General features: G+C 40.2%; 1 protein-coding gene across 6 annotated transcripts in view; it reads left to right on the forward strand.

The window, feature by feature from the left end:
- The window catches only part of MYRIP (myosin VIIA and Rab interacting protein), a 208773-nt gene that overhangs the window by 162230 nt on the left and 30570 nt on the right, over positions 1–15973 (forward strand). For 4 of the 6 annotated variants that reach the window (XM_066321254.1, XM_066321216.1, XM_066321246.1 and 1 more), the window contains exons 9-11: positions 10232–10409; positions 11252–11347; positions 14818–15467. In XM_066321254.1, the coding sequence (XP_066177351.1) occupies positions 10232–10409; positions 11252–11347; positions 14818–15467 (924 nt within the window). The remainder of the gene's footprint in view (positions 1–10231; positions 10410–11251; positions 11348–14817; positions 15468–15973) is intronic. The other 2 variants (XM_066321230.1, XM_066321238.1) reach the window with 1 other exon arrangement.

Raw genomic sequence — 15973 nt, forward strand, 5'->3', positions numbered from 1 at the left:
ACCTAGCTTCTACAGAAGCTGTCAGAGAGGCCCTATGCACATTCCAGGCAAAGCTCCTTACTGCCTCCCAGGAACTCTTGAGTACAAGTCTGTAACAGCAAATGTTCTTGGATTCCACTAGAATAAGTGAAGTTTTCTTAGTTCCTAACTGATAACATTCTGTTGACAAAAAACCCCCAAACTCTTGGTTTGTGTATATACATCCTAACATTGTGTGTGATGGCTTAGTTTAAGCAGAGATCTGCCTGTAATGATAAAAACCTTTGTTTATGTTAGTACACACCACAGCTAACGAGGGGTCTGCTGCAACAGATCTGTTAGCACAGGTGTTCCTAGTGTAACCAAGGCTTTTGCAGACAGACACAGTGGCCACAGCAATCCCAAGAGAAGGAAGAAAAACAAGTTTTCATTTTCTTTCTATCAAAGGTATCCAAGGATACTATTACTATGTCACAGTTACATATGTGAACCTGTTTCCCAATAAAAGTTATTTAACTAGAACTTCCCCTGTTCAAGTATTTCTTCAGTACCAGGCTAACAAATTAGCAGAGGCAGGACAGATTAAATAAAAGGAAAGAACATGATTAACAGGAAGACAGACATGCAGGAGAAAGGGAGGTAAGGACAGCAGATCTTAAGCCAGTCAGAATTTCATAATTTAAAACTCAAAATTTATCTTAGAGGAAATATTTTTTTGGCTTCCGTGCAGAAGATAATACATGTGCTTTTGCTAACACAATGAAACTAATAATATATAACACAAAACAATTGTATGCTGAAACACTGCCCTTTAGAAACCCATGTTTATTGTTGCATTGCTTTTTATTACCAAAGTCACTTCTTACAGAGTCAGGGAATGCTGTAATAATCCCAGATATCACCTTGCAGTTTCACCTGCCAAGCAATTTTTCTTTTTATCACAGCTATTTGTGTGAAGCTCATCCGTATCAGCCAGAAACTTCCAGTGGTCTCTGGAAGCCCTGCATTACCTCATTCAAAACCACTTGCTTTAAAATGTAATTAAGTAATAAGTTCCTCACTTTTCCCCTCCAAACTGTAGTATTTATTAACTGCAGTACTACAGTGTTAGTAGCTACAGACATTGTCTTTTCCTTTTTTTTCCTCTTAGATTTTTTTGAGATTCCTCGCCCAGGCTAAAAATAGTGGAACAGGGCTGAATATTTTATTTCCTCATCTCATAAAAAGAGATGGATGGCACCATCTGTTTCTCATTACCAGTAAGCAAAGGCTGTGGAGTGTTGGGATAGGAAAAGTGCAGAGCAATGGGTGGATGCTTCTCTGCTCTCAGTCCAGTTCGTCCACCATACATCACTGCCAGCCAGAGAGCAAGCGGCCAGTTGGCAAGTTGTATCCCATTTAAACATTGATGGAGTGAAGGCACCCTGGTGTGCTTTAAGTGCTGTGCATTAGTGGTCTTTATTTTACAGCATAAAGATTGCATATATAAACAGAAGCTCATCCATAATTTATAGTATATAAAACAGCTAGGGATAGAGGGAAAAGAAGGATTTCATTAAATACACATTACGATGCACCTCAGGGGAAGCAGAAATATACTGGTTAAGCTAATTATAAGGTCCACAGTGTACTGACAGCTGTTTATTTTTTTTTCTTCCTTTTTTACAACAAATCTATTTGATTTGTTGTAAAGAGAAGGAAGGTTCCACAAGCTTGAGGTCTAGCACTGCATTGGAAATCCCTGGAGGTTTTGCAGGTGCTCTGTACCTTTTTAGTTTAGTCTCAAACAAAAGTGCTTGAAGAAGACCTTTTTTGGGAGGAATCCTGTTTAGCAGTCATGCAGCATAGTGGGAGAGTGATTTCAGGTGAGGCAGGCACAGCACTGCAGGTACCAGCTGATATCAATTCCTACCTGTCAATGGCTGCAACAGAAACATCATATTTGTGTCATAAATAAATGTGTCATGTCAGAGGGAAGATGCAGATTTTAACTTTTGTGTAAGAGCTGGCATCAGAAGGTTGCATGGCGTGTATTGCTGGGACCTACTTCCAGTGAGGCAGATGTGCCTTTATCCAGAAGCCCATCAGCTGGGTCCCAAGTTATTTGCTGTATTGTTTCCTTTGAAAGAAGCCAACTGCAGCACCATCTTCTTCGCACAGAATGGGAAAGAACAGTGCATTTTGAGATGAAAAAGCACTCGGTGCTCTAAAAATAAGATGCATTTTTCATTAATATTTATTATTTGAAGATCCAACTTTCTCTAAATACTTTCCAGATTACAGATAATACTGGCATCTGCTGACTCCACACATGACACTGTAACGTTATAATCTCGCTGCAAAAACAATCTGAATTTCAGATTATGAAGGCTCTGTCCATGGTTGATTTCCCTCCTTCCACTGCTGCAGGAGGATAGGGTACAACTAGTCTGTGATTTTGACTCAGCAAATTTGACTAGTGCCAGATTTTAAGACTCAGGTTGCTAAATAATCAGTGCAAGGCTAAACTTGTCAGCATTGTCCTTTTAAAGTTGTTTGTGTAGCTTGAGTTTGTAATTCTTCCTGAGATGTATCTTTAGCATAAGATTACTGATTTTTTTGTTTCACAGTGTTATCTATGCACTTGACAAGCTTCCAAGCAGTTTTGGATGCTGGGTACGTGATTGAGCCCATGCAGGCCTACATTCAGCTGCATTGCGCATAGTGTCAGCAAACCAAGATAGGTTTTAAGGCATGAAAGGGAGTAGGAGAAAGGACAGAGAAGGGTGGTCATTGTACAATGTTATTGTCCAAATAATTAAGGTCATATGTTGTTCTTTTAGCTGTATTTGGTTTTAAAGATGCTATTATAATACATTCCTGGGTTTCATAGAATTTTCAGGTCTAACTTAAAACCTGTAATGCTCAGAGCTAGGCTGCCTGACAAACCTTACTTTATTTTTAGGTTAGATCAGGGTGTGTATTGCCAGAGGAAGAAGTAAATAAACACAGAACACTTAAGGCTTCCTCTGGTGTTTGAGTAGAAGATACAGTGATTCTCTCTGATGGGCAAGTGCTGTGCTGAGCACAGCTTTGTAGATGAGGGTCAGAGCAGGACATGAAAGGTTGCACAGGGAACTGAGATATGTAGAGATGGTTGAAAAAAGAATAGTTGTGTTTAGTGGAGAGTATTCACTTGAAAAAAATGAATGTGTTTATGTGCAAGGCTGCAGTTAGACCTGAAACATGGGTGCCAACTCACCTCCTCCTGCTACCCTCTTGCACACAAGCACTCTTCCAGAGAGGTGTGCTAGTGGCAAAGCAAAATCCTCCTGTCTTACACCAGAACCAGGGATGTGCCTTTTGCTCTTCCTCTTTCTCTTTTGTAAGTAAAATGGCAATACTCTCGTCACAGGATACTAACTGAGCTCTCAGTGTCTTCAAACTGGGAAGTTATCTATGTTTGTTCTTAGTTTCATTTGTTTAGGTTTTTTCAGGACATGACATACAACATTCAAAGTGAGGAAGGAGGGAAAAAGACTGGGCTCTGGGTGAGCATGTGAGGAGCAGTAGTGGCTAAATGTGTAAGGGTACCTTGTAAAGGCACTGCATGAATTACGGTTGCATTGGTATATCTAGCCTCTCTGTTCAACAAAATTCAATAGTGTTGTTCACATAAATCCATTACATCGATCAAACTATGGTATTTTATGCTCCTAGCACTTTCCTAAATTGTTAACCCCGTAAGTACAATAAAAGGATGTTTATACTCATATTCTGGGATCAATATGGATTATCCATTATATTACTCGCTTACAAATTCCTTGCAAACAAAGCAGTAGCTCTTTCACATGTGGGGCCAGCTTTTTTCCCCTTCTTTTTACACTATAGGTGATGGTGTAGAGCTACTGGCATGCTCACCAGCAATGGGTTTGTTGAAGAATCACCTCTTGCCTCTCTCCCTTACAACCTTCGTCTCCATGTGGTTAATCAAGGTCAACTAATCTGAACTGAACCAAAATAAACGTGCACCCAAATGTGGCTCTACATATTACTGCACAGCTGTGCAATTCATCCTGCTGACAGACCCATTCCTGATTAGCTAATCATTGTTTTTGTAGCCTTTTAAAGGAATGGTGCTTTTTAGGGAATCAGATGTCTAAGAGGCCAGTAGAAAGATGGAAGCAATTCATTGTAGCCAGGATTTGTCTGTCACTAGTGAGCAAGAAGCCAGCTTGGGCAGACCCTAGGAAGACACGTGTTCTAAGGCTTTTGCAGGAGAGGGACCAGTCATCTTGGCTTTCTCCCAGCCTCCTGTTCAAGGGTGTGCCCTGATGGCTGGGATATCCACAAGGGATGGTTATGAGGGGATTTTCTTTCAATTGAGTGTGAAAATCTATTCATCTGCCTGTTCTTGCCCTTTTTCAGAAGGTTGTTAACAGATCCTTTGCCACATACAAGATTAACTAAGGAACAGATGCTCGAAACCCTTGGTATTTCACTCCCACTGCTAGATGTCTGGACTGCATACATTTGAGCAGAGCAAAAATCACTTCCAGGATAAATAGGCTGTGGCAGAGTGGCACCATTTGCAAGCTCATACTGTCTTCTTCCTGGTGTGGGAGTTTTCTTACCAAAGGATGCATAAGCTGTTAATGCCCAGGGATTGCTGCTGTATTTGCTACCAGACCTGCTGGTTCTTTCTGTGCACTGATTATATTCACAGAGCACAGCCGAGAAGGGGATTTGCTGCACCGCTGGCAGGCATAGCTGCAGAATTTGCTAGGGAGGAGAGGGGATCGATAAGGTTGCATTTAAGTCATCTGAGTTTAATATGTCAGTTGTAGGGTGATTCCCTGAATAAACAAGGTAGTCCTCAAAGCCCAACTTAGCAGCTGCTGCTCAGGTCAAAGCTTGCCCAGCACTGGATTCTGCCACCCAAATCCAGAGGTACCTGCCCTCAGCATGGGTATTGAGGTCCCTGGGCATGCAAGGGCCTGCTGTGGTGACCCTGCTGGCTGCCTTGTGGCACGTGGAGTCTTCAATCTCTCCTGAACCTGGGAGAGTCCTTGATCATTTCAAATCATTGCAGAATAGATTACTGTTTCACTATTATACCAGACTGAAGCATAATGTAAGGGTGAAAACAGGATGAAAGAGGAGGGAAGTGGGGGAAAAAACAGGCATGATCCAGTTGTAAAGTCCTATCAGATGCTTTTGGGACCTATTTGGAATTTCCATTTTGGCTTTTCTTTAGGAGAAAGAGGAATTATTTTCATCTTTTGGTGATATGTATATCACTATACTTATTCATCTTTTACTGCAAAATCTTCATATTGTCTCTCTAAACTATATGCATACATATGAGGCAGTTATTCAAGGTAAAGATTCTATAGATTATTGACATTAGACTCAATATTCTTTATAGTGGTTTATAGGGTTTGCTTTTATTTATTTGGTGTTCAGAAAAGTGAGCTCATAAGTTGTTACTGATAGAAAATGGAATATTTATATTTATTAAGTAATAGAAGATGGGATTACTTTTTATTCACTCCTTCCTTCTTTAATCTTCAGAAACCACTTTGTGTTCTTTTTTATTTTTGTATACAAGGTCATCAAAGAATTAGATGATTCGTTCTAGTTCAGTGAAAATTGAAGGCTGAGTTCTCTCCATCCAGATATTATAAACTACGCGACAGAAATCCCTGAAAAAGGATTTTTTTTTTAAAGGATAATAATGTCTCTGTAATTGAAGCAAACATGTCACAGGAGGTGCCACTAGGCAGGATTTGGTGGGGAACTCATCTAACTCGAGTGTCTAGAAAAGCCTGTCAATACCCCAGCTGTATTTTATGAGCTGCGCTGCACTGCCCAGCACTCCAGCATGCAGCACCTGCCTCTGTAGGGTGCGTGCAGAGTACAGCAAGTGATCCATGGGGCTGCAGTGCCATCTGCTGATGCACACATTTACTGCAGAAACCAGCAGTGTCCAACTGCAAACTTACAGGCAGCCTTGTCATTTATAACACATAAATGCACCTAAAATAGTACTTGGTGGATGTGTTAGGGGCTTTGTTTGCTGAGGAAGAAGAACTTCTGGCTAAGAAATATGCCAAGTATCTTTAGCTCCTTTCTTGACATCTTATGTCTTTATAAATCAAAGTTCCTACATTCCTTCCTTTTGAAAATTATATCTAGGCTCCTGGGTTTTGGGGGGTTTTTTTTGATACTTTTGGTTCTTCTCCCCTGAGATCTTGTTGCAGTCCAAGCATGTAGACAGTTGATAAAGCTTGAGGGACATGGTTCCTTCACTTGGCCAGTAAAAACCCCATGTTCCAAAGCAAACTGATCCAAGAGCCTACCAGAGTTGCCAGCCTTACGTCCAGTACTTCCGTGCATCCATTCACAGGGAAGCCACATGGAGCATAAGCCCCCAGGCAGGCTTCTCAAGCCTGTTCCTTTATTTTCAGTGTTTTGCTTTTCATACAGATGTCCCCAGGGGAAAGACATCCCCTATGGATCTACAGATGAGCTGTTACCTCTTTGAAGAAGAGAGGCACTGATGCAGCACAGTATTGTATGGTTTTGCTGCCTGCACAGGTCAGTGCAGCAGTGAAATCCTCCCACAGGGAAGTAGGATGTAGCTCGTGCTGTAGCTGTAGGACTGTGGAGTTCGTGGTACTGGCTGAATTTAAGTTGATGCAGATGTGCCAGCCAAGATTAGGGCTTTTGCTGTGTTGCCTCACACCAAATAAGTATCTTTCTAGTTTGCTCTTTATTTGCAGAAACAACAAAAGGAGGTCTTGAGGTCATTTGCATTTCAGATAGAGTCATGATCTAATGACTAATTGATTGGAGCTAAACTTGTAGACAAACATTTGCTTTTGTGCTCTGAAAAATGCAGTCAGTTTAGACTGGTTTGTTCTCATGCCAGAATGTGCTTCTGTCCTGTTCCTGCACCAAGCTTGACTATTGACACTCCTTTTTTTGTGTCATTATCAGTGCTACCAGTGATTTGAACTGCCCAGGGATGAACGTTTATTCTTTCTTTCCACCCCCGCTTGCCTGAGTAAAACACAATTCTACTATTTCTCCCTCCATCCCTACCTAAAACTAACTTTCGGAACAAGAAATAACCTAATCCTCTACTTTTATATATTCTTCTGAATTGGAGCTTATTAGAACATTGGTATTTCTTGATCATTTCAATCTCTCCAGATACAAGAACTACAGTCAACTGCAAATATAGTAATGAAGAGTGCAAGTTCAACAGCGTCTTGTTTTTCAGGCTCTAAATGCAGGGGTGCAGCCAAGCTATTTTATCATGCCATTACTTTTTCTCTCCTTGAGCCTTCTGTTACATTCAACCATCCTCAGTGAGAAGAAGTGGTACTTCTAGCTGAGTAGTCCAAGACAGATATTATCAAAAATTCACATTAAGTGTAGAAAAATAATGAGGATGGCCTCAAGACAAGCTTTGGAGGCACCAAAAGTTTTTGGTGTATACACCTTGCTGTATTTGAACTGGATTTCCTGGGAAAATTTCTTAGCAGTAGTTCCTGCCTAATACCAATTTCCTGCTCCACAGAGACCTTACAGAAACTGTGGAGAGCTGTTTCCCTCTGATCTGACCCAAAAGTTTTAGCACACAAATTTTAAAAAATCAGCTTTTTGCTATATAAGCTTGTTTAGTTGAGCTTATTTCAGATCCTAGGCTACTACACTACATGGTACTATGTCCACTTCCTTTTCTGTGCTTCCTTGTTTTTCAGCTCCTTTCATCCTTCAGGCTGTTCATCTTCTCTTTTTTTAAATCCTTTAAGCTGTTGTGTCTCTCCTAGTCCTTTTGAAAGCTTTATCTGTCCTATAGTGTGGATGCACCTGAGCTGGCTTCAGAATGCCTGCGCACTGCTGGTCACAGCTTTGCTGCCAAAGCATCAGCCTGGAGGCAGGAGTGCCCCACTTCTTCAGGAGGTTTTGCAGCCCCTGCCGAGTTCTGCCTTGTCAGGGTTAAGCTGTTGGCAGGTCTTAGTTGAGAGCAAAGAGCAGATGCTGCCATCACTGCGATGGCATCACTGCACTGTGATGTTTATGGAACGGTGAGTAGGCACACAAGAAGCTACCATTCAAACAAAAGAGGAAAGCTGTCAAACACAGAGACAGCTCTCATTATTAGAGTCCCAGTTATCATTTTACAGACTACTCAAGCTCTTCCTGTTTTTCTTAAAGATCCAGTTCTTTGAGGAATTAGGGAAAACAGATGCTCCTAATTCAGCATCTTTAGCATCTCTTATCTTTCGTGTTTGCTATATGTATGTAGAAAAAGAATGTCCCCTGAGAGACTATTCATGGTCAGCCACAACACCTTGCTGCTTCCAGTATATAACAACTTTAACACAAAGATTTCAAAAGATGCAGCAGACACGGAACTAATTTATTGAAAGCAAATTTGGTAGTTCTAACTTTACAATGAAGTGAAATGAACCACGTCACAGGTAAAACTCAGCACGGTTCAGATTTCAAATTTGTGGCAGAATTGTTTATATTGTCCACATACCCTGCAGGATGAAATCAAAGTTCATGAGCAAATTTCCTACAGTGAAACAATTTATGTACCTGTATGCATTGCATTAAATTATTTTATTACTTTTTCAGAATTAAGAAGGATTCAGATGATCTTAATCAGTGAAAGATCCAGTTCAAGGTTTGGAACAGACTAAATGCACACTTGAATATTGCTGACTTGTAAAAGTGATGCACCTGAAAGATTCCCTATAGTAAAATCACTTCAGCTTGTTGTTAATAGTTTATATCACTAAATTTAAAAATAAACACTCCAGTGCATCATATTATGATCTGTGTCTTTGTATGGACAAGATTAACAAAGTTGTGCAGTTGTTGTAGTTATAGAAAATACTTTATTCTAGTGCGATATTTCTGGCTTTTCTTAATGAATTCAGAAGCCAAACTAAACCCTTGTGTTTAATTGTGCTTCCTTTTACTGCTGAGCCGAGGATACAGGAAGATTTGCAGTTAAATCTTTTGGGACAGTATATGAGTCCCACAGAGGAGCATTTCAGATGAGAGGAGGTGCAGCCAGAAAGTGGTGTAAGTGGTGTAAGCCAGCAGGACTCCCAGCAATGCTTATGCTGTCCTGGGAATTGAAGGAACCTGAAAATAGCTGAAAGTCAAGTTCTCCTTTACCTCACCTGCACCAGTGCAAAGCAGACCTCTGATACAGGCAAAGACTGGCCCGTTTGAGAGCAACAGATTTAGTTAATTCTTTGTAATTTGAACATCACTAAAAATGTGCAAAGATTTGAGAATGCCAACCTGGCCTGTGCAAAGCAGTAGGGCCACTTGAAAACCTGGCATAGAAGTTAGTCTTCTACTGACTCTGCTGGGAAGGCAACTTGACTCAAGCTCTGAAAGCCTTGTTTCTAAAACTATGTTCTAGATTTGATATGCAAATGTGAGTTCTGTTGAAATCAGCAGCACACTAACAGCACTCAAATCTTTTTAAAATGGGCCAAATTTAAATGTGTCTTCTGTAATTGACTGACTGCTCTGTGCCTAGGTCAAAACTAAAATGTCTGATCTGTTTATGTGGAACCAAAGGCAAGTCCATTCCCCTCAGTAGCAGTCAGGCTGATTAACAATCGCAACAGTATTTTACCTTATTATGTCTTGAAATGTGACCCTCCTAGAACTAAATGGATGTGCAATTGTAGCCTGAGTTGATTTCCTTAATAAGATGGCATAAAACCCCTCAGCATATTGGGTGTTATGTATGTATGTCCTAGCAAACAGAATTCTGCAGTAAAATCAGTTGAGTTGCATATCTGTTTCTGGGGAACAGGCTGTTTGTTTGCTTTATTTTAATTTTTAACTTCTGCAAATTGTTACACCAGATGGCCTGTTGAGCCAACAATAGATTGTCATGTCTCACCACAATGGGATCCCTTTCTGGCTAACTTGAGTCAAAGCAGTTAGATACCAGTCCTCACCAAGCACATTCCCAACAACTTCGCCTTAATTATTTCTCTCCCTCTGGTCCATGGTAGTCTAAACAATTTCCTGCCTCTTTGCATAGCACCAGAAATGCACATAAATAAGCAATCTAATGCTTAATTCTTTTGAATACATTAAATCCCCTTTGTGGTGTTAGCAGATCCCACACTTCCATGGGTAACTGAATACTAATTATGGTAAGGAGTTGGATAATTAACTACTTCTATTTTTAAATTGCACTCCTTGATTTTTAATCCCACAGAGGTCTCAGTCTGCATTCTCCCTGGCTAGTGAAGATATGGCCAGTAAAGGACAAGACCCTGCATCATCTGTGACTGAAGCTCTTCGGAGGCAGCAAAAGGGACAGTCCAGGAAGCAGAAGGAACGCAAGCTCTCTGCTTTACCCAGCTGGAAGAGTGTAGACAGGCTAAATGAAACAAGTAAATATTTCTAGTACGAATAAGATTCTTTTTTTGGTTCTCACTCCTATGTGGAATAAAAGCAATTTAAAGCAAAGACCTTCTCAAGGGCATTTCTGCTGACCTCTGTGCTTTCAGAGGTCACATGTAAAACATGTATTTGATATTGCTGTGTCACACTTTCATTGGGCTATGTCATCACTTAACTTTCTTCTAAAAAACAAATACTCAAAATTTGGGTCATCGTGAAGTTGATTTTGGGCTGTTACAAAATTTAGACAACTAGTTTGGATACATTTCAGGGTTTCTAAGACACAAGAGCTCAAGAGCCCTTCTTTGTCATTGGTAATCTGTCCTCCAGTTAGAGGAGTTTGCAGCCCATTGTTTCCCTTCCATGGTACAGGGTAACTGTTCACAAGGTTACATGGTCATTAAAATAATTCACATTTAGAATTCCTCTTTACAACTTTATTTTCAACCCTGATGAATTCACAAATGCAGTGTTCTGAGCAGCCCTATTTGCTGGTGCATCCAGACTAGTTTGAGGAAGTTATGTGAGTAGGAACTTCACAGACCAGCAGCTTCCCTGGATCTGACCTCTGTTGAGCAGCTTTCCAAGTCAGCTCCATTCCTGAATCAGTACCCTGGGATAGAATGCAATTCCCTGCTTACTTCCAGATGACATAAAGACAAGTTGTAAGTGAATAATATATCAATGTGTGTAAGTATCTGAAGGGAGGGTGTCAGAGGATGGAGCTAGGCTCTGCTCAATGGTACCAAGCAATAGCACAAGAGACAGCAGGCAGAAACTGATGCACAGGAAGTTCCACCTGGATATGAGAAAGAACTTCTTCACTATGCAGGTGACCAAGCGCTGGAACAGGTTGCCCAGAGATGCTGTGGAGTCCCCTTCACTGAAGACACTCAAGAACCTGGATGCAATCCTGTGCCATGTGCAGGTTGGTTGGACTAGCTGACCCACTGTGGTCCCTTCCAACCTAACCCTTTCTGTGCTTCTGCAGTTGTAGCTCCTGCTTTTGGGGTGGTCCCATTTCCACTGCCTCTCTTGTTCTGGCTGAAACATTTGTGAGGCAACAAGAGAGTAGCACCAGGCAACTTCCTCACCATAGAGTTGGTTAGTTTTTACCCCTACAGCTGCACAAGGGGAAGAGCTGAACTTGTTACAGCAGCATTCCCTGGCTCCGAGTGTCATCATCCCATGGCAGAATCTGTTTGTTCTTCCTTCTCTTGTAGCAGCTGTAGAACCTATCTGACCCCTGTAGCACGTTGGTTCCTGAAACTGTACAAGCAGAAAACTTCTCTTTTGTGGGGTGAGTTCACTGGTGCTGTAACTCCCACAGCTGCCTCACTAGATGCTGGCAAGCAGAAGCAGTTAAAATGTGTGTTTGGGTTTGGTGGGGACCAGGGACTGGGGCTGCCCATCTGTTCTATTTGTTTATCTGTAATGCCATTTGATAACTGGGGAGACAGAAATTTAGGTGTTATTAGTACTTCTCCTCCCCCATGAAAGAAATTAATAATAAAGTAGTACTAACGTCTGACTTAACCAAGTATTCATTACTTTGTGAATTTCTTAATCAACCCACTGTCAGAAGTGGTTTTCTCCTGGGCATTTTAGTGGAAGGCCTATTTTCAGTAAAGCAGTTAATTTGCTGCTTAAATTTAAGAACTCACTTGAATCCCATTGCATTCAACTGTTCAGCAATTAAGTATTTAACAATTGCTTAACCATAGCAGAAAAACAAATTGACCCAGTTTCTTTTCAGGTGCTCTACACAGAGGATTTGTTCTGCTTCTTTCATCTAAAAACCACATTTGTGATGAAATTGTGGTACTTGTTGAGCTAATAGTAAATAGTTGATTGTTCTAGTATCTGTAAATATGGTCTCACCTGTGCAGTAATAAGCAGTTTTGTATTATGATACAGAAAGCAAGGGAAATGTCAACCAAGAGTCTGGTGTGGTAACATCAATGGGCATTTTAGGCATGTAGCCAAAACGTAGTTCACAATTCATTTTGGTTACAGTTTGTATTGGTTTAAATGGTGATTCAAGAGCCAAATTATGGTATTGTCCTTTTTCTCCCCCTTTATCGATAGTCTTACAATGAAACTTCTTCAATCTTTTTTTTTTTTCTCCCCTTTTCACGTGGATGAATTGTAGCTTATGCCCAAAGAATTGTGTGGGAAAAAAACACTCTGTCAAGTAAGTGACTTCATTTTGAAAAATCAGGAAGGGAGCACTTGACATTATAGAATAAAACTGGGATAAAACTGAGTCAGCTTTCTGAATATAGAGTTCTCAGTGGCTTTCTACCCTGTTTGTCCTCTAAGATGTAATCAACTAGTATCCTGTTCTTTCTTCAGTTAACTGAGGTTGGTTGACTGATTCTCATGTCGTGGTGTTAAATAGAATAAAGGGATATGGTTTGAGGGAGAAAAAAGTTTTGGCTCCCCATTATATTTGTGTAATGTGGTGCAGCTGAATTCAATTCCTGTTGGAGATTTATATCCTGCAGAGCTGTTGGCTTTGTTTGAAGGAACAATATTTTAAGGCAAGTTCTTTATCTCAGGAGAACTCTGTACTTAGGTTAGTCAGTATAGTTGGAAAAAGTAAACAAGCGAAGTTTCTTATGCTTGATAGCTCATTTGGGGTTTTTTTTTCTCCAAAATTTGAGTTACAATAAAGAATTATTAGTTACACACCTGACTTCAGTTATATCCTTGGTTGGTCACTGCTACAAGAAAATCAGTATAATTTTGATTTCCTTTTAAGCAGGAGTAAGAATTTTATTTTCTCAGGTTCTCTTTATTGACTTAACACTTAGGAAGTGAAAACAAGCCAAAAGGATTCAAACGAGTAAGAAATGCAAAATTTGTCATAAAACTCTCATAGCTCCTAAGTGTAATTACCATTTAATTTTTGTTTTGGTTTTTTTGTGGGAGTGTTTTGGTAGTGGTAGTGCACCTCAGACTTTTTGTTTTTTAAACTAATCATAGCTTACTGCATACTGATGTTCTTTATGAATAGTATCAAGGAAAAAGTAATCTTCTTTTCATTCTAATGTTTGTAACCATCTAATGCAAAATTCTAGTTATATTGTACAACAGATCCAGATATTACTGTGTCCATTTGAAAATAGTGATATTCTGCTTACATTTTGAGAAAACGGATGGTTTATATTAAGTATTTCTGTAGGTTTCTGAAAATTACAAATTTGAATCCATGGGAGGAATACTTAAGTCCAAAAAGTTCATTCAGTAGGCTGGATTATTGTGTAGATCCATAGCATTATGTATTTTTCAAGTGCTGCAGAAGCCAGAGTCATCACAGATTCATATTTCCTATGAGGAGAATTTTCAGTTTTAGTTGCAAATCTAAATTTAGAAGAAATGCAGTTCTCAGAGTTATGAGAGTTAAATAGCACTTTTTGACCATATTTATGACTTCTTTTGGTTTTTATGTTGGAGTTGTAAAACATACTCTGAAAATGTGGAAGGATGCAAGAGTAGCAGTGTTTGTGTCAGACAGAAAGCTCATTTGGTATTTAGTCTGGGGTACAACAACACCAGCATAAGCAAGAGTCTAGGAGAGTTTAGGACAAAGCAAGTATTTTTCATACTGCCTCTAAGTAGACTCTGAACCTTTAGAGCTTTCAATTTAATGACTGTCTCAGGTAGAAAGGTTTTTCTCTATTTAGTAAATTTTAGATGTTTAGATTCCATGTTCATAGCCATCTCTGTTTTATCACAGATAATTTCAAGCCTCCAGAACAACCTTAGGCAAGAAGCTCCCACTTCTGTTGCAGTGGGATCTGTTGCATCCCACTTCTTTCTTTGATTTATTTAGAACCTTGATTTCTCTAGCTTCACTTCATGCTATCTAGTAGTTATGTTGGAAGAGATTCTCCCATCTCTTTTAGCATATATTCCCTCAGTCTTCTGTCCTCCAGATGGCAGACCTCGGGTTTACTTAGTCTGGTTTACTTAATGGTTTGCTTTAATTCCTTGAATGGACACTGTTTTAGAACCTGGTACAACCTTTGTTGCTCTTCTCTGATTCTTTTTCCATCTTTCCTTTTCAATGTGGGGGATCAGAACTGCACACAGAACGAAAGACATTTGCAAATCTCTGGGTTTATACATGCCTGTGTGCTTATGTTCCATCAGTCTTTCCTAATCATTCTTTTAGAAAAAAGCTTTGGTCCAAGTACTCTTCCATTTTAGTCATCACCAGGACTCAAAGTGGTGGCTTTTGACCAGTAGGGCAGCCTGGCTCTCAGTGTGGGAGAATTCATGTGGCAGCAGCACTTGCATTTGTTCGTTAGTTTTGCTGAAACTTTAAATCTGTGGCGAGTAAAAGCAGCCATTCACAGTGTGATCACAGTCGTTCTTGTTTCCTTTTCATAGGTCCGCCTTCCGTTTTCCAAAGCACTGATGGAAACTGGGTGGCTTTGCAGAATGTGGCTCTGCCTCGTCCTCGAATGCTCGCCAAACCAAAGAGTCAGGTGTTCAAAGCTTTGGAGAGCGAGTCCAGCATTGTGTCTGCCTATGACGAGATGGGCTCGGACAGCGAGGATGACTACGACTGGAACGTGGCCTTGAACAAGCTGCGGCGGAGACCTCGACAGTTGCCAGACGACTTCTATTACTCCAGTTCCCAGTACGGCACTGAGTGGGTTTATGGCAGTGATCAGTACCAAGCAGTGACCTCCCCGTCCTCTGGGTTATACACCAACACTGAGACACTGTTCTCCGATTCGGAAACATCTTCAGTAAACTCTTCCCAGGAAGCTAAAGGACCTAGAAAACCTCTCTGGTTGCAAAGCAGAACTCAAAGTGATATGCCCAGAATGGAAAAGAAGCACTTCCATGGAGAACTAGATGTAAATTTCAATCCACAGGCAACTAGCTTGGAGTATTCAGACAGCAGCGAGACTGAAGAAGTCCATTATGATTTAGAAAAGAGATCAAGAAGGTGGAAGAAGAACAAAGCTGTCTCTGAAGACTTAAGTGAAGAAAAGAATCAGGCAAAAGTCAGCAAGATGAATTTAAGTCAGGTAATTGTGTTTGAGCTTACCAAATGCATTCTTAAGAAGAGCTGGGCAAAACTAATTAAGCTATGCTGGAAATATCATGTGAATCAGGAGTGGGAGGTGGAGTGTTCTTGCAAGCTTTATCTTCCTCATGTCTCTTAAATAATAAGAAGAAAAGTAGGGTGATAGACAGGCCTTATCTTTTTCTCAAATATGCAACTTTTATACAATCAAAGACATGGTTAATTTTGTAAAATACATTTCTCTTAGAAGAAAGTCCCTCAGGATTTGTCAACAGCTAAGAAATGTTAATTACTTGTTTTGTTCTGCTGGGTTTTTTTTTTTTAACTTCTGTTTTCTTGGTATAAGAAATAACTCATATGCCTGGCAATCTGCTCTGCAGTGTCGACAAATATTCTGGTAAGGGATAAAGCTAATGAGCAGCAGAAATTTAAAAAGGGCTTTTTGTGAAATCTGATGTCTGCTTTTAATTGATCACCTTAAGATGAGTTCTGATGTGTTAGGGTGAG

This window comes from Sylvia atricapilla, chromosome 1, assembly GCF_009819655.1.
Source record: "Sylvia atricapilla isolate bSylAtr1 chromosome 1, bSylAtr1.pri, whole genome shotgun sequence".
Classification (NCBI taxonomy): Eukaryota; Metazoa; Chordata; class Aves; order Passeriformes; family Sylviidae; genus Sylvia; species Sylvia atricapilla.